Below are 19,401 nucleotides of genomic sequence, written 5' to 3'. Positions count from 1 at the left end.
GTAGAGGAGCATATTTGGTTTGAGACATCCTATGCCCTTTTAAAATGTGGGGTGTTTTTTTTTTGGGGGGGTGCTATTGGGTTGTTGTTTTTATTTTGGTTATATATTTTGTGGTTTCAAATTTTGATTTTGTTGTGTGAACCACCCTGAGACCTCCGGGTATAGGGTGGTATATAAATTTTAAAAATAAATAGAAGAAGGAGCAGCATTTCAGATTCCAGACCTTCTGATCCCCTCAAAACCCCAAACAGACACTTGCTTACAAAAAATTGGGGGGGGGTAGAGAAGCTCAAATACAAGGAAGCCTGCTAAGAGTGCATTTTTATTGTAAAAAATGTAAGAAATATTAGGGTTGCACATTAACACATCAGGGTGTTAATGTGCACATGGATGTAACAGGTCTGATTTTTCCATGTGCGTTTTTGTGCGTGTTCATCCACACATGAGCACTTTCAGTTGAACTCTATCTCAGAGTTTCCCATGCCCACTAGTAGGCAGTACTTGGTGGGGTAGAAGTATTCAAGCTGTGTGTTGTTGTCCCCTCTCCTGAGTTAGTGCTTCCCCATCTTCCCTCAGTTCCAGAAATCTGAGAACCATAAACAGAGAAGACTGCTTACCTGCCCCCCCCCTCTTAAAATTATTTTTGAGATACAGGATTTGCAATGTACCAGATTTCACAAATTAGTGGCTTAAAAATAATTTATAAACATATGTGCTTAAAAGTGCATGGGCACTTGATGAAAGCTGAGGCCAGAGGAGTTGCTGGATAAGATTTTAAGTGTCCATCACAACTCCTCCTGCCTTTCCAGAAGCAGACTATTTAAAAAAGAACAAGTTACACAAAATATGTGAAATTGTACCAATTAGCCTAATTTGCATAACTTGCACAGATTGTGGAATTGTTGCATAAATTGTTGTTGTTTGTTTGTTTGTTTGTTCTTTTAGGTACAGAGTACACAGCACCCTTACAGCAGTGTTGGGTCCCACCCGCCTTCCTAGTGCTCACTTGACCTTTTGTAGGAAATGTCCCCCATGCAGAGTCACCGATTGATATTTTTAGGCAAGCATGGAAGCGAAGAAACATATGATCCTGACCTCATTACCTGCAATTGACCTAGAAGGAAAGAGAATTCCATCTTACTCAGTTTTCACTCACAGTGTGCCATGTTTCTCCAAAAATATGCCATACCCTGAAAATAAGCCATAGTGGGGGTTTTTGAGGAAAAATAAATATAAGACGGTGTTTTATTTTTGGAGAAACACAGTATATCTGGCAATATAGTTCATACGTTTCCTGCTAAACATCAGTTTAGGAGACATTAGCAGATGAATAGCAAAGAGCAAGAATTTGCATGGATTTGGTTATTAGGATATAATCACCCATTGGTTTATCAAGAAGGCTGATAGATTATTACTGAGCAGCTCAGTCTTGATACCATTTTAACTACACCCCTATGCACTTTGACTCGGAGAAGCATTGTTCAATAAGGGCTTATTCTAGGGGAAGTAGTACACACTAGTTATCCCGTTAAACAGGAAGTGTGTTTGCTTACCCTCAATGCTATATGTCAACCCCAGTCCACATCTGATTATGATAGCTGTAACCCCCATTCCAACCTACCAAATTGGTATAGTTAACACTGCCCATCTGAAGCACACAACGTTCTGTTCTGCACATGCAACAATCCTGCCCTAAGCCTTTACCTGGTACAACAACTGAAAGCCCCTGTTCTACCGGTATCACCATTGCCCCCAAGCCTCTCTCTCTGGAGGGACCCAGAAAAAGGCCTTGGGTGGGCATCCAAGTGTCCAGGAAGGTTCATATTAGAAGAAGCATTCCAGAAGATATTGGGGTTCCTGAGCCATAAAAAGCTCTTTAAGTCAAAACCAGTACCTTGAACTGGAAGCATCCAGGCAGGCAGTAGCCATTAATTAGGTGAATTGCTATCCTGCAGTGTTTTTAAAACACACACACAGGCACAGGCACACACATTCAGTTCAGGAAGCGGAACAGATAATGTATGCATAACTTTTAACTTAATTGTGCTCGATTCTAAACTTCTTCTGTGCAAATAGCACTCTCTCCACCATAAGAAAAGAAAGCCATAAATGGTGTTTAACAGCTGAAAGACAAAATTATATGCAATCAACAGCTGCTCGTTACGGAATTGCTACTTTAGGAGTGCAGCTGTTTCATTGTGTCTACTTTCAGCATTAGTCGACTCTTCTTTCCTGAGGCCTTCTAAGATACTGTCATTCTCCTACAAAGAAGAGAATGAGGGCTTAACCCTACACAACTGTAGCCTGTAAAAGACTATGCACTGTCAGCAATCTTCGCAGTTTCAGTCAGATCGTATCATTTTCCACAGCAGGGCCAAATGCCTTCATGGGATACCAGTGATATCCAGAAAAAGAAGTGCTATTTGTAGTTATTTCCGTCCTTAGCATGTTTCGTTCTGCATCAAGGGGACGTTATCTAACCTCCTTACAAACTTTGTGCAAATGAATCAGGATGAATGTTCATAAACTTTTGCTTTTAAAATCAGTGCTGTGCCAGAGTCAGAGAGAATGCTTTAACAATACAATCTTTATTACGGTCCACAGACCCATCAATTCGTTACAAAGCGATACCCAATAAGGACACCCTGCCTTCAGGTTTCAAAAACATTTTCTTCAAACTTAGAGTTGGGATCATTGATTCTTGCAACCACCGATAGAAACTTCGCCACTGCTAAGGTTCTAGCATTTGACCAGTCTTCCAATAGGAACTTGATACCTGTACAATACTCCTCCGATTTTCCTGGGATCAGGGCCAGCAAGGGTGAAATCAATTCAGCCCTAGCTTGCTTGAACTTCACACAGTACAGCATAATATGTTTTATAGAGTCTGTGTCTTGGGCACACGAGAACAGTCTTTCCTGGTAGGGGACTCCTCTTTTAAATGACCTAGAAGGCTGCCTAATTGACCCAGATGGACACCTTCCAAAAATAGGAGTGAGAAGGACCCCTTTGTTGCTCTATGCAGATGACGCGGCCATTATTTCACATTCTAGACCAGGCTTGAAACATCTGCTTTAACAATTTTATTCTGCTGGTCCTTTATTCCCCACAAAATAAACAGAATAAATAATAATACACTTTCCCCCTCTGTACTGGGGATACTGTGAGAGCAGAGATTCTCCCCACCCACCCCCATGTGGTGGTCATGTGAGAAAATTGCAACATTTTGGAATATTGTATAATATTTCAATAGATTAATAAAAATAACCCATCATTACAATAAGACCCACAACTGGCTTTATTACTTATTTTTGATTATCATACCAAAACTATAATACATAAGGACTTGAGATAAACTTTTTATTAATTGCTGCGATATTTATTATTGCCCAAATTTAGAATGTCCCCAAACCTAAGTTGCTATGGTATCAAGCCTTGATGGTAAAAAATGTACACATAAACAGAAATCATTATGAAAAGGAACACAGACAGACAATTTTCAAATGATTTTATTTTGTTATATATGCAGGCAGTATGGAAAACACATGCAGACCACCAATGACCCATAGTTAACTCCAGTTGGGAAACTTGGGTTGTGCCCTCAGAAATACAGACCTAAAACATGGGCATAGTTAGGATTTGTGGGGGGGGGACCCCTTGTCATCATCATCATCTGTCTGTCTCTGTCTCGCAACAGAAATTACCTTCTTTTGACCCCAAGTGCCCAGGAAAATCTGTCAAAATCTTCAGTCATTTGAAAACTAGAAAGTTAAATAATAATAAAATAACACCAGTGAGTACCTTTCACGTGGTTTACATTTTGCAAAATTACAAAGAACATGCCCTTTTCATCTTATTTTTACAAAATCTAAACTAAAACAAGTTTTCCTGGATTTGTTAGAAACCTTTTCAGCACTTCCTTCTCAAATTACTCCTTTTTTCCAATGCATTTTTTCTGTGTACACTCAGTAAGCATTGCCCATTGAGAAGGCCCCCCTTGTCATCGTCGACCTTAGCCAAGTTTTACTTTCTGCAAGGTACTGAATGACCACTCTTCTGTACAAGTGGTGCATGGCTGAGCAAGAGAGATAGCCAGTTAGAAACCACTGCTGTAGTATCCTAAATTGTGATGTTCTGCAGAGAATAGCTCACACAGTGCAACGAAGGATGAAATGATATGTTACATGCATAAGTGTAACAAAAGCAGGCCCTAACTTTTTTTTTCTAGGAAAATGCTTGCTAGGGAGGGAAATTGTGGTATTTCAGTGAGCATTTCAATTTCAAATATTCTGATGATTTCTACTTTTAGTTAAGTATTTTTATTTATTTACTTGATATAATGGGGAGCAGCTGCCCCCCTCCAACCCACTGGCTATGCCCACGCTGCCATGAAAAAAGGGGTAAGTGAATATCTACATCAGGAACAAGGGGTTGGACGATAAAGATCTACATTGGGGCCTGTTGTTCTTATGGATCCTGCCAGTAGAGGTGGTTGTCTCCCCTGTGCTGATCCTGTCAATTAGCCTAAAGGCTGAAACACCCAGCCTTTCCTTGCTGCGTTTGGTAGAGACAAACCTCTCTTGCCTAATACAAACTTCCCTATTTTGCAAACACAAACCTTTTTTCAAACTTCAGTGCATGCAAACATTACATTATATATTTAACAATCATCAACGGCCTTCAGTATTAACCTGAAGATTGCCACTTGTCCAGTTTTAATTTTAATTTGTTTGAATTCATTGTGGGATGTATCTTAATTTATCGATCACTTGTTTTTATGCATTGTCTTACTTGTATGATGTTAGCCGCTCTGAGCCCGGCTTTGGCAGGGGAGGGCAGGATATATTATTATTATTATTATTATTATTATTATTATTATTATTATTATTATTATTATTATTATTATTATTATTATTATTAGAGATAGTGACTTGGCTTACAGTCGCTTACAAGTTTCTTCCAGAGGTTTTAATCCTCTGTCCTTAATGCAGAAATCCTTTGAGCAGTCAGATTTATTGAAGGAATGATTGTGCAGTGGGGTTTTTTCTGCACCACTCTCTGTAGCCTGTCCGCAGTCCTGGTTAACCTACGCAAAGCCAGGCGAGCCAACTAAGTTTCGACCAGCGGTAACAGAGATGGCGAAACGGGATACCGGAGCTCGCGCTCGACTCTTTCTCTCTACGTATGGGCTTCCTCTTGCTCGGCCAGGGGGCGGGGCTGAACGAGAAGCTTTGATTCGCCCATCAGGTCAAAGTAGCGACCAATCGAAGGAGAGCGACACTTTTATACATATGCAGAGAGGCGGAGCTTCGTGGAAGATATTTGCAGCAGCAGGAAGAAAAGGCTGGGCTGGGCAAGAAATGGAAGAACTTATTTATACAAAGGCCAGTTCTTTGCTTTTTTTCTAATGCTATTTAAAATAAACGGATGCTTTTAGAACAAGAAGTTCTGTAGAATGTTTACAAGTTTATTTGTTTTTAGTGCCAATCTTTTATTTCCGCGTACTTCGCCTGGAGTTAGGAGGACGGGCGAGAGGAGCAGCGCTTCCCAAACTTCTGGTTTTCATTTCTCCTGGTCATTTCTCCTGTCACAAGGTAGGTGACAGGCGAGGGGTTTCAATGGGTAGGTGGGAGGTTTCTGACGCATAAGACCAGCTTTTGGGAGGAGGGAAGAGATGGAGAGGGAAAGGGCAAGCCCGGGCATGCAAAGCCCAGAGCAGGAAGGTGCTGCCGCTGGCGCAAGAGGCGGGCGGGACCTCATGCTTTTGCAGGGTTCTCTTTGCTTTTTCCACTATGAACACCCGTAAAGGCCCCCAAATGGAACCAAAACTAAAAGAGGGGAGGGGGAGGAGACCCAGATTTAGATTTCCATATAAAAGTGCAGATTTCATTTCATGGGTCCCCTACTCAGTTCTGAAATTAGGGAGTATAGTCGCAGAAGGAGCAGGTTCCAGGCGGCCCATTGATGGTCTTGTTTTACACGCAGGGAACACAGAGCCTCAGCATAAGGCCAGCCTTTGCAACTTCACTTAAATATTGTTTGCTTATTTTAAACTTTGCATACCGCTCTTCACCATGTAGGTTTCAAAACGGCTTACAGCAATAGAATAGAAATATATGCAACATTTAAAACTTTTTAAAAATCTCATAAAAGGGGGATGTGCAAGCTTATGTCTAAATCCAATGGGTAGAACAAAAGCCATTAGATGTACTGCTGGAAAACTGTTTTAGTTCCTGTTTTTGTATTTATGTCATTGTTTAAAAACCAATCCAAAAAACATTGCTAAGAAATAAAAGATGAATAAGGGGAAATATCTGGGAAGCATTCAGAGTGCGAAGTCCTCCAGAAATGAAACAGTTTTGGCCAAGTGTCTGACACTCGGTAAGGGGCAGTTCCTGCCCCAACTTCTTATGGGACAGAGTTCCCCACTGAAGGTACTCCTGACTCAATTGATGCTTCTGGCTTAATAGTACTCACCCAAGGAGCACTACAGGGCAAGGTGGTCCTTAAAGCATCCTGGGGTTTAAGAAGAGAAGAAGAGTTTGGATTCGATATCCCGCTTTATCACTACCCGAAGTGATTAAGGGCTTTGCACACTACTACAGGGACCTTGAACTTTGCCTGGTAGCATTTAGGAAGCCAGAACAGGTCTTTCAACAATCTAGCTGCAGCATTCTGCACTAGCTGAAGCTTCCCAGACCAGATCCAAGGGCAGCTCCACATGGAGCATGTTGCAATAATCTAATATCACAAACTCATTGGGGGTTGGCAACACATGCCCATCCATTAAGAGGCCCACCAGTAAATCATTACCTCTTTGCTAGAAAGGATGCCCTTCATCCTTTAGCAGCTGTTAGCAACCCATCCTTGCTGATCTTCAACTCCAGTCCAGATACAGCCACTGCTGCCTTTTTAAAAGGGAGTGATGTGGCCTAAAAGCAGCCATGTCTGCACAGTGTAGCTGGGAGCATTAGCCTGCCAATTGTCTTGCTTTTGTTTATATCAAGCGCTGGTCAACAATCCCTTGGGCTTTGAGACTCTCACAGTACCCTCTAATTGTTGCTGCTCCAATGTGGAGTTGAGTCAGTGGACTTGACAAACAGATTGTCTTAACCCTGGGGATTTGATCTTTTTAGGCCTGTTTTGAGAGAGCGCTAATACATTCTGATGAGAGTATGCATAGTGTTTGCATATAATGTCTGTAACCTTTTAAACTTTAACCCCCTTTTTTAGCAGAATGCCACAGCTGCCACTGTGACTGCTCCCTTCTGACTATGTCCACATGGGTTGTTGGCACTACTGTCCACCTGTTCCCTCTCTACCCCTGTATTTTGCAGTATCTCATCAAAGGTGGCTTTTGGAGCTTTCATTTAAGATGAGGCAACCCATCATGCTGCTTAGCTGTTCCACTATAGCATCTGATAGTCTACCTTGGCAGGATTAAATGTGCTCCTTTTGTGAATTTGCAGACAAATGCTATGCTGTAAGCAGTTGCTCTGACCCAAGTCTTGTATTTCAGATGATTGAAACGTTGGCAGCAAGTGAGACTCTGGAATTGCTGCGGCAGCTGAGTGTGTTACTGGATCAAGAGTTAAGATGTCAGCCAAAGTTATCTGGCCTGAGAGTAATTGAATCTGCTCACGATAATGGGCTCCGGATGACGGCAAGGTTGCGAGACTTTGAAGTGAAGGACCTGCTTAGTTTAATTCAGTTCTTTGGCTTTGGTACAGAGACGTTTTCTCTTGCAGTGAACTACTTAGACAGGTTTCTGTCAAAAATGAAGGTAAGTCTTGAACAACAAAGCTGTAGGCTCATTCATCTCTTCATAACCATATAGACTTTACAGGCTTTGACTGCAAGGAGAGTTGCATTCAATTCAACATGCATGCATGCAGTTATGCTATGTAAATCCTCTTGACTGGAATTCAGATTTGGAGGTCTCAGTGGTTCAGAGCATCAGAAACTTCTGCTTGTCTCATTGATTCAAGCAATTCTGAATGCATTCAAAGACTAAAAACTATCAAAGCACATGTTTGAGAGGCTTCTTTTGCTCCTGCCTCTTGAGCAGGAGTAGAGATTGGGTTTCAACATGAAATGCATAACTGTATCTTGAACTTGCATGCCAAGTTTAATGTTGCCTCTCTTTCACCAGTTGCATTGTGTCTTTTGTATATTTGCTAGCTGCCTTGAAAAGAGATGTGAGGCTGTGACTGTGCCTGCCCTTAAAATGCAGAATGTATATAATTCTGAGGTCTCAGTATTCGAGGATGATGCTGTGTATCACAAGTGCAGAAGTAAACGAAAAATTGCAAGAACTCGGGCCAGAAAGGATAATTTCAAAAAATATTCACAAAGTTTTATTCAGGATAACTTCCAGTAAATATCAACATCAGGACAAGGCCCTGTTTCGATGATTCTTCATCAGCTGGAATGTAAAAGTTAACATAAATGTTTGTAATGAGAAATTAAATTTAAAGATCTTTTGGTGAAATCAGATATACTTCCAAAAACTACAACGAGAGAAGATTCTCCCCGAGGTCACTTCAAACGTGGTAGATGCAATGTATGCAAATATTCCTTACAGGTAAAGGAGTTCTTTGATCAACACTCCAAGTTTAAGTTCACCATCAAACATTTTAGCAACTGTAACACAAAAAACTGCATATATGCATGGATCTGCCCTTGCCAAAAAATGTACATTGGAAAATGCTCTAGACCCATCAAACTTAGAATAAGTGAACACCGCTCCAGAATCCGTAATCACATTTTGGAGGCGCCACTAGTTGAACATTATACTCAACACAAACATACAGAAGATGACTTCTCATTCTTTGTAATCTGGACATTGCCGCAAACCCGCTTTCAACGTATGAACATTGACAGACTCCTTCTCCAACAGGAGTCCAAATTTATTCATCTTTTCAACACTTTACATCCAGGGGGCTTGAACAATAGTCTAGACTTCACATCATTCCTATAATCGAATTTGTACTTTGTAACAACATTGAACCTAGTTATGTCCATATGCCTTTAAATTATCTCAACACTTGTAGTCCTAAATGCTATACTGTCTCTTTAATTTTGCTGCAACCTCGTTTCCTCTATCATTTAAGTGCTGCAAACAATTTGAGTTAGCAAAGCAAACATACTTGGTACACTTAGACCTAAGAAACCTCGGTAAGCTACCTTTGTTTTTACAAGTATTATAACTCTGTTTGTAGAAAACTACAAGTATTCCTGTAACAAGGATTGTTATATTTTGTAAGAGGATTTCTTATTTAAGTTTAGACAAGCCTTTTGTACGCTACAAGCAGTTTAAATCTTTATTTAGAAAGCAGACTATAAGGTTGAAGTTAGGTTGGTCACTCAAAGATATATCAGTAATGTTTATTTGAATACAGTCTCTGTCCTTTTTATTTGTTAAAACTTTATATCTTAAGAGTTGAATAATTTCTCATTACAAACATTTATGTTAACTTTTACATTCCAGCTGATGAAGAATCATCGAAACAGGGCCTTGTCCTGATGTTGATATTTACTGGAAGTTATCCTGAATAAAACTTTGTGAATATTTTTTGAAATTATCCTTTCTGGCCCGAGTTCTTGCAATTTTTCGTTTACTTCTGGACTTTACCAAGAACTCCAATTTCTACTGTGTATCACAAGTGGGCAACTTATCCAATACCTTGTTTTTGAGCAGTTTGAACAATGTTGTGGATTGAAAGTGTATCCCACACAGGACCTTCTGTTTCTGGTGTGCTTGTTGGAGCTATGTGGGGGTGTCCAAAATGGCTGGTGGTTGCTCCATCCACCGCAAAAAGCAAATGTGTTCATCTAGCATAGGTATGGCCTACCATTTTTGGCCTGAGCACCAAATTGATCATGACCAACTCATCCTAGACCATATGGCAAGTGGGTGGGGGCAAGACCCAATTCTCAAGCTCCCTTCTCCACGCTATTTTAAATCATGTCTGTATTCATTATTAAATTCAGGTTGCTGTTGTTTTTTAAATATTTTTAAGGACGTTTCCAGGTGGGGTGGAGGATGTTACAGACCTTGTAGAATTGAACCAGGAGACATTTAGGAGCAGTCAGTCAAACAAGCAAATAGTACCTTTTTGAAAGAAATAAAAAGTATTTAAGCAACGAACTGTTGTGTGCCAGGCATACACAATCTTTCTTGACTGCCTTTCTGCAAGAGGGCAGGGGTTATCTGTACTGAACCTGAATAACTTTAAAACATTTGAGACACGTATATGACAGTGGGTACTTGGGGAGTGATAAATAGTTGCCTTGCTTCCCCAAGCGTAGAGCTAACTGAGCATCCATTTCTATTTAAGGGATGACTGTAGGCTTATGCAAGGATATTTGGAATGAACTTTCCACTCAAGGAAGTTAAGATGATTTATTGCGGGTGGTGGGAGGAGAAGGAGAACTTTTGGAAGTTCTACAGGGAAGCACAGCTTAATGGCAGAACACCTGCCTTTCATGTGTAAGGTTCCAGCTCAATTCCCAGCTAGATCCTGAAATGGTTCCCACCTGGAACCCCTACCAGTCAATACTGAATCTTGATAGATCTGACCCAGGAGTGCAGAAAGTTGTCCTAAACCATTTTACACATATAAAAATGTTTGACTTGTAGCTCATTAATCCTATGATGTGGAGTCTTAACTCCCATTGAGTACAGTGGTATTTACTTCCTGATTAGCTGTTTCTTAGCAGCCTAAGAGTAAAACAAAGGAAATTGAATAAAAAAATTCCTTCAGTAGCACCTTAAAGACCAACTAAGTTTTTATTTTGGTATGAGCTTTCGTGTGCATGCACACTTCTTCAGGAAATTGCACATTGGATAGAAAAAACCCTTAATCTCTGACTGTCTTTCCTCTTCTAGGTACAGCCAAAACACTTGGGCTGTGTTGGGCTAAGCTGCTTCTACCTAGCTGTGAAAGCGACAGAAGAAGAGAGGAATGTTCCATTAGCCACCGACTTAATTAGAATAAGCCAGTACCGATTCACAGTTTCCGACTTGATGAGAATGGAGGAGATTATTCTGGAGAAGCTGTGTGGTAAAGTGAAAGCAACGACTGCCTTCCAGTTTCTGCAACTTTATCACTCGGTCCTACACGGCAGCCTAACCTATGAAAGGTAGAGAGTTTTCCTTTCAGAACATGTTTGGAATGGGCAGTTCCATTTAGGTAGAGTGGAAGTCTTTGCTTGGATGGAATTTGAGAACAGTGGAAAGTGAAATCTGAGGAATCTGCATTTTGATATTTTGTCACCTTGGAAACTGGTTTTAGATCATTTCGGTGTTGTTAATTTCTTCTGTATTTTATGGTTTCATAGTTTTATGATGTGTTAATGATATATGTATATGAGTTGGTGGATTAGAAATAAAAAAATGAATATTACTAAACTGATCTAAAATTTCTGTAGCTGTTCAAAGTTTAGTAAGGTTAGCTTTGCCATGTAAACTTTGTCTGCAAAGACAGAGAATCTACTAAACTAGGTCTCACTTTCTGACAGGAAGAAACATCTTAATTTTGAGAGACTTGAAGCCCAGCTCAAGGCATGTCACTGCAGGATTGTTCTTTCGGTGATTGATTGATCGGTGCTTGCAGATATTCTGCAGAACCTGGAGAGGATTGATTGTCATCTGAATTGCTTTGTCTGTTCCTCAGCCATCTGTCTTGGCTCTCTCAATATTGGTCCTGGAAGCTGAAGAAGAAAAACTGCCAGAATTGGAGGCCACCATAGAACACCTTCAAATACATTCCAAGGTAGGCTGTGGATAAATGCTTAGTCCAGAAGATTGGATCTCTTTGTTGCCAACCGCCTTGAGTTAATGGATAAGAGCCTCTTGCCTAATAAGAGACTATGTACAATGAATGATTTTGTCTACTCCGGTTTTCAGCATGATTAGATCCCATAGAATCTTAGAGGTTTTCAGCATTTTGGGGTCCACGGCTCCCTTGAGCAACTACATTCTTTCTGCAGCTCCCCTGTGGGGCTCAGGAGCCCAGTTCTGTCACCCCTTGCCTGCAGAGCTGGCAGCCTCTCACCCTTTTTCAAATACCCCTCAGCCTCCTCTCCTGCTGCTGCTGCCCCTGGTCTCGGAGCTGCTTCCCCCCTCCCACAGGGGCCTGGAAAGCACCCCCTGGCCAGCCCCAGAGGCACCATTCATCTGGGGAGCTTGTAGTCGGGGCTGCTGCAAGAAACAGCTGCGCAATCCTTGGGGAGGCAGAGGTGCAAGAAGGCATCAGAGGAGGGAGAGAAGGAAAGAAGGACAGAGGCCAGAGTTGCCCATGGCACCCCTGGCCATCATTCAAGGCACCCCAGGGTGCCACGGCACACTGGTTGAAAACCACTGGGTTAGAGGGGATCTCAAAGATCTGCTAGCCCAACCCCCTATCGATATACAAAATGGAAATTTTGGGATAGATCTTTCCCTGGGGAAGCAGGGTATATTACTACCTGGTTTGGACAGTTGTCAGGGGGCAGAGTGTAGACTTAAGTGAGTAAGAATGTCAAAACTTGTCGGAGCTTGATACACAGGGTGGTGTTGAAACCTTGCTTAAGGGTATTGTTATTAGTACAGGCGGTGACCATTTTGCACGCATCCAGATGATGCGCAACTGCTGATGCACGGATCCTTTTGCACCCAGAAGAGGGTAGAATGGGTGTGCTTGCAGGTGTAACAGGGCAGAATAGCTTCTGCGGACTGTGCCCGCGCATGTGGGGGTCAGGAATGGAACCCCCGCTCAGAATGGTCGCCACCTGCAGTAGTGTTGCTTGTTAGCTGCTTTATACAAGAAACAACAACACTCAATTCAATTCAGCAAGTTAGACTACAGATAAAATTGGTTTAAAGCCAGAAATTTAACAATTTATTATACAGAATTTCTAAAATGAACCTCCCAGCAACACAGAAAGAATAAGTCCTACCCTACCCTACTAAAATATGAGCATCGCACTTAACTACCAAAGGCTTGGGTAAATAAAAAGTATCTTAGCCTGGCACCTAAAAACTGACAATGATGGTGTCAGACATGTTGTCTCTATGGAGCACATTCATCAGGTGGCAGATCAAATTGTATGTTATTGTCTGCCAATCGCAACAGCTTGCTTGGTTCCTAATATTTATCATGAAAGCCAAGTACACACCTGACTTTCAAACAAAGCGTTGCTGCTTTCTCAGTGGCACTGATTAGTTTTTATATTTTCCAACTTGCTTCTGGCAGATAAATGGCAGAGAGCTGTCTTTTTGGAAAGAGCTTGTGTCAAAGTGCCTTTTGGAATACTCCTCAAGCAAGTGCTCCAAACCAAATGTTCAGAAGCTGAAATGGATTGTGTCCGGCCGCACGGCACGGCAGCTAAAGCACAGTTACTACAGAATCGCCCATCTTCCCACCATCCCAGAAAGTGGTTTCCTAAAAGGTGAGTAAATTTGAAATAAGGTTCTGTAAAACTGTAGCTTAATCGCTTTTAAATAAGTTGCCTACATGGCATGTGGGGTTTTCTTTAACTTTTAATTTGTTTAGAAGAAGTTCAAGGCATAATTTTAAAAATACTTTCTGACCCTCTCTCACTCTGTGTCATAGTACTAGTTACAGGTAGGTAGCCGTGTTGGTCTGACGTAGTCGAAACAAAAAATAAAAAATCATTCCAGTAGCACCTTAAAGACCAACTAAGTTTGTCATAGGTATGAGCTTTCGTGTGCATGCACACTTCTTCAGATACCTGTTTCAGTGTATCTGAAGAAGTGTGCATTCACATGAAAGCTCATACCTATGACCAAACTTAGTTGGTCTCTAAGGTGCTACTGGAATGAATTTTTTTTATTTTTTGTTTTGTCTGTGTCATAGTGTGTGGGTTGGTCAGCAGTGCTAGTTAAATATCAAAGCTTTCATACCTGCTCCACTCTTGACCTTTTCAGGGAGAAAGGGAAGAAGGTTCTTTAAATATTGACAGCACTCACAAGCGCACAAAAAGTGGGTGCAGGAGTAGCCAGTCTGCCTCTGAAGTACTAACTAGTGTAGCATTAGGATGGAAACCTGTGGCCTTCCAGATGTTTTACTCCCATGAGCCTCAGCCAGCACTGTCAATGGTCAGGAATGACCACCGGAAAGGCTACAGATTCCTATTTCCCAGTGGTAAAAGTGTTGACCACCAGAATGATCATGGTTGTGCAGTGCTATTTTTCTAGAAAAAAGAAGTGCCAGAACTCACAATGAACACTTCCCTCGTTCTTTTAGAAGGGCAATGGGGCCCGCCTTAGAGGTGCCAGAACTGAATTCCGGTGTGTTCCGGCTGGGGTGTGTGTGTGGAAGCAATGCTGGTGCACATTAATGTACTTCTGCCATCTTTCCATTAGTAATGTCTTCATGGTAGGCTAAGTCGTGGTTTTGAAATAGATCAAAACTCGCTCCTCCTGCAAGCGGAAAGGTGAAAGGGTGGGGAAATTCTCGCCAATCTTCCCACTGCAGAACTTGCTTATTTACTGAGAACTGAATGTTGTAGGAACCTTGTTTAGCGGACTGGCAGACTAAACGATTGGACTATGCAGAGATGGCGAGAATGACTGGGAAAATCAGAAACCAGGAGAATCAAAACTTCAACTAAGAATGGGAGAAATTTATATTATATTTGACAGGCCACTGTAAACATTTGAACTCTTTGGCAGGTCTTAAATAACTCTTGCAATGTTACATAAACTTTGGATACAACGGAGGACTAAAAAATGAGGAGGATTTATAATATGCAGTTGAAAAGGTTAACCAAAGAACCCACGGAGGGAAGGAGAGAAGTCTAGAGAGATTCGCAAGAATTTTGCGTTTTTTTTATTTGTGATTTTGAGTGGGGTTTTTTTAAAAGAGAACTGAATGTTGTAAACAGTGCTGATTAAATCATACTATTTTACTTCCCCCTTGCAATAACATTTTATTATTATTATTCATTTAACTACAGAGAATCCATAAGAGAAGATGGGAGTGCAGATTTGGCTAGGATCTCCTTTTGTACTGGAGCAGAGAATCAGCTGGATATATCTTGAACCCTGCTGAAAACCAATATCCATGCTCATTTTAAAATGTCGCTACCCGTTATATCAGTACTGTTCGTTTTTAACCCCTGATGATGAAGAATGAAGATACTCTTACAGAATGATCCCTGAGCCTAAAGCATAGATAGACCTATGGCAGCTATTCAAGTGTTTCATTCTGACTTCTGGAGGAAAGTGAAATTCATTCTACCATTAGTGTTTGATCGTACACATTTCTACACAGACTTTTTAACATGTTCAGACCACGTTTAAGCAAGTGAAACTTTAATGTCCCAACTGAATCCAGGATTCTGAAACTTCTTGAAATAATGATGCACTTTAAAAGTACGGAACTGGATTATATGTCTGTGCCAAGACTAAATCAGATGGGTATTGCAAGTGTTTGAGTTAAACTATGATGTTTTTAGTGTGTTCTAAGCACCAGGGTATTAGAAGTAAAGTATATGTGACTAGCACCACTTCACTGCACAAGTGTAAATGCTGCTTAATGTCTGCTTTTTTAAAAAACACAGTTTGAAACTTTACAATGTTCACTGACACTTAAGCTGAGGTAAGAATGTAGGTCAAGCATTGGGACATTAGCACTACCTAAAAATAGAAAGGCTGTCTGAGACGCTTCGTCCAAAGTCTGTACTGAGTTAAACAGTTTAAAAATGTGTGGAAGTAGGAAGTGTGAAAGGCAGTCCTTGGGTACATCTTGGGGAACATGATAGTGACTGGTTAAAACATGTGAGGTGTGGATTGCAGTAGAACATTGCGTTAGGTTGGTTTTATAAACCTCATACATAAGCTTGTTTTATTTTAAGCTGGAAAGTGTTTCTGGAAGAAGATTGCATAATGTGGCAATGACTGGGTTTTACCAGAAAAGGTCCCCTTGATGCCAGTGTGAGCCAGTTAGGTCTAGATACCACCGATGAGTATTGGAAAGTTTAAATGGACAGCTGAGGTGGGGAAGAAAACATGAGCTAACTTTTTAGCATCGTGGCCACTTGAATGCGGATATAGCAGCCTTGGGAGTGATGATTTGGGAGCACAGTATGAAGGAAAGTAATGCTTAGTGCAGTTTTGCCATAAGGCTGTGAATGATGTACTGAAACCCTGTGCCACTGTACATCAGAAGTAGCTTTCCTACCTTGGCTGAATCATCACCTCTACATTACTTACTCTGAATGGCATCCACTTCTAGTCTAGGTGTCTTCCAGCTGTTAACTGGGTTCGTAACTTATTCTGTAGCTGTATTAATGAATGTAGCCGCCTGTCTAAATACGTATATGGTCATTTCTACCTGTGTTGAAGCTGCTGGCCTAAAACTCTTTGTGATAAAGTATTCTAGAGCTTCAATACCAACTTCTACCTCAATACAAGCTACTCAAAATGAAGTGATAGAATGTTTCCTTAAACCATTGGTTTCCGAGTGACCATACCATGAAACTTACTGATGCATTGATATCTCCTAACATGTGCCTTTTGCCATCTGGATATAGAGGTGGGTGGAGAGAGAATTTAGAAATCTATTCTGTGTGAGTCAGGGAATGCTGCAACTAGTTAACAAGTGCCATTATGCCTTGTAAGAAACAGTGTGCCTTTCAATAAAGCATATTGAAATGGAATTGTGCAAGTGAATTTCTTTGCCCTACATCCCGCAGGTAATTAGCTTTAAGCAAATGAACAAAACACCTCTTTCCTACGGTACCATGTCCACATTTTGAAGCCGAAGAGAGGTGGCTAGGCAAAGAGCTCCCTATCCCTTTTTTTCTGCACCATGGCATACAGAAGTCCTGCAGAGGGCAATGTGTAAATGAGCCAAAAGCTCTAAGCCTCTTCCCCATATTGTGTTTCAAATTGCAAATGGATTGTGTAAAACAGTAATAATGGAATTACAAAAATTCCTTCAGTAGCACCTGGAGTAATAATGGAATTATTGGAATTACACAATGTGAACTGAGAAGTTAAGCTCTGAGATTCCCCCGCCGGGGGGGGGGGATAAAAGCTTTGATTTAAAAATGCTTAAACAACTATAGGGAGTTAAAACCCAAACTAGTCATTGAGTAGTCAGCATCTGTCTAGGTTACATGTGCACCAGGCACAAAGTGGTCTATTTGTGTGGAGTGCCACTGCATAAATGAAAGTTTATTTCCTTTGTGGAAATAAACTTTGAAGGGGGGCTGCTCTTCAGTCATCCCCACATATCCTAAAAGTGCTAGTTTTCATTTTTTGCAGATTGCTCTGGCAGTTCTTGCTGCCCAAGGCAAATTAAAATTTTCAATTTGTTTGCTATACAGCAACATCATAGCTCAATGAATGATCAAGACACAGGGGCTGTATAAAACCAAGTGGTCTCATTGGTACAAGGACTTCCGCTCCCCAACATCTGTCCTGGTACTTTTCTCCAACCCCCAGAGCAGATGGGGTGCACAAGCAAAGAGGAAGTCTTTTTTTTGCTTACAAGATAACTTTGTTCAACACACTACTGTAACCCTTTTAGCAACAAAGGCTTCCCACCCACCCTAGCCACATGGAAGCTAAGTGTATGTTTAACACAATATAAACAAACTAAAGCTGCTCTGAGGTTTGATCAATTTGTACACAAATACAGCACATGTGGCAACTGAATAGCTAAAACAGAGCTTTTGGAGTGGGCTTCAGCAAAGAGATTTTAACTTGGAAATTATAAGCACATCCCAGTTTCTGCATTTTGTATAAATTAATTCATGGAAAATTTTGACTTTCTCAAACATGAAAATTACTGCCTCCACAGGGAACTTAAAAGAAACGTGTAGGGCCTACACTATTAAGGAGGCAACCAAACTGCAATTAAGTGTATTCATTTCACTGTGTATATACAGTCGTACCTTGGTTCTCAAACAGAATGCATTCCCGGAACCATTCAAAAACCAAGGCGCAGCTTCCAATTGGCTACAGGAGTATCCTGTAGGAGCGTCCTGCAGCCAATCGGAAGCCGCACTGGATGTCTGGCTTCCCGAAAATGGTTCGAAAACCGGAACACTCACTTCCAGGTTTCAATTGTTCGGGAGCCAAGGCGTTTGAGATCTAAGGTACGACTGTATAGGAAACAAAATGATACTGCACTTACTTTATATTAGGGTGGGGGACCTATGACTCTCCAGCTGATGTTGGACCAGTTCCCATCATCTTTGACAATTAGCAATGTTGGCTGATAGGAGCTGGATTCCAACAGTATCTACCTGGAGAACCACCGGTTCTTCACAGCTGTTCTAGAATGGGGTGCAACTGTTATACCATTTCTTGACTGCATAAGAAGTACATTTTATGTTCTTATTAAAAAAGATGTTTACAAACTAAACATTTAAAGCTTTATGTGCAGTACTGTACAGACAAGAGCTGAAGAGTAAAATAATATTGCAAGTACATCTGCATGCCCAATGACGTTTTGGGCCGGAGTTTCTCAAACGGCAAGAGGGGAAGCTGCAGGGCAAACCCTATTGAAACTAGTTACAGGTAGGTAGCCGTGTTGGTCTGAGTCGAAGCAAAATAAAAAATTCTTTCAGTAGCACCTTAAAGACCAACTAAGTTTTTATTTTGGTATGAGCTTTTGTGTGCATGCACACTTCTCCTGATACACCGAAGAATATCTGAAGAAGTGTGCATGCACACGAAAGCTCATGCCAAAATAAAAACTTAGTTGGTCTTTAAGGTGCTACTGAAAGAATTTTTTTATTTTCCTATTGAAACTGTTCCTGTGTTCTAAAGCAGTTACAGCACCAGGCCCTCATTGGATACTAAAAGTCAAAAACCCAATGGGGAATGCCACAACTCTTCGTTGTATGCAAGGCAGTTCTTTGATTCAAAGTAAGAACCACTACCATCCTTGTGGAGAGACCACTGGAATGATGACTGGCTTAGTCTGGGTAGAGGCCCAGGAAGAATATTACTGCAAGGTTACTCTGCCCAAGATTGCAGCTGATTGGCTTCATGCTTTCAGTTCAGGGTTTATCTTACAGGTGAACTTGGCACAAAAGTATGGGAGATTCTAATTACAGGTAACTCACATCTTATGCTTATTTCACTTACGCAATTGCAGCTTTGTGTGGGTGGGGTGGGGAATAAAAGACCAGAAGACACCCACTCTCCCATTTATTTATTTCCCCACAACCACCCACACAAAGTTGCAATCGCAGGGAAGGCGATGCCAGAGCCCTTGCAGCATCCCAGAGCCCTTGCGCTGCCTTCTCAAAGTCAGGTAAGCAGTGCTCCACCTTGCACGGGTTCTGGGATTCCCTGGCTTTATGCATTGTTGCACCTACGCCTGAACCCCTGGAACTGAACCCTCACGTAAGATATGAGCTACCTCTACACCCCAC

General features: G+C 41.2%; 1 protein-coding gene across 1 annotated transcript; it reads left to right on the top strand.

Annotated features, from left to right (window-relative positions):
• The first annotated feature begins 5,319 nt into the window (after positions 1 to 5,319).
• On the top strand, positions 5,320 to 16,668 carry CCNG1 (cyclin G1). Its single transcript, XM_060271738.1, has 7 exons — positions 5,320 to 5,594; positions 7,520 to 7,783; positions 10,892 to 11,145; positions 11,524 to 11,593; positions 11,679 to 11,777; positions 13,239 to 13,434; positions 14,965 to 16,668. Exons 2-7 carry the CDS (start codon positions 7,520 to 7,522, stop codon positions 14,973 to 14,975), a joined length of 894 nt encoding a protein of 297 aa, XP_060127721.1. The 5' UTR covers positions 5,320 to 5,594; the 3' UTR covers positions 14,976 to 16,668.
• The last annotated feature ends 2,733 nt before the right edge of the window (positions 16,669 to 19,401 follow it).

The sequence above is a fragment of the Zootoca vivipara genome, chromosome 2 (genome assembly GCF_963506605.1).
Source record: "Zootoca vivipara chromosome 2, rZooViv1.1, whole genome shotgun sequence".
In the NCBI taxonomy this organism is placed as follows: domain Eukaryota; kingdom Metazoa; phylum Chordata; class Lepidosauria; order Squamata; family Lacertidae; genus Zootoca; species Zootoca vivipara.
This window is presented reverse-complemented; position numbering and strand designations above follow the sequence as displayed.

Excerpts from the sequence above, each read along its gene's own strand:
- CCNG1 (XM_060271738.1), top strand. The coding sequence starts at position 7,520 with ATGATTGAAACGTTGGCAGCAAGTGAGACTCTGGAATTGCTGCGGCAG. Across the intron at positions 7,784-10,891 it reads GGTTTCTGTCAAAAATGAAG|GTACAGCCAAAACACTTGGG; the intron begins GTAAGTCTTGAA and ends TTCCTCTTCTAG. Across the intron at positions 11,594-11,678 it reads ACTGCAGGATTGTTCTTTCG|CCATCTGTCTTGGCTCTCTC; the intron begins GTGATTGATTGA and ends TCTGTTCCTCAG.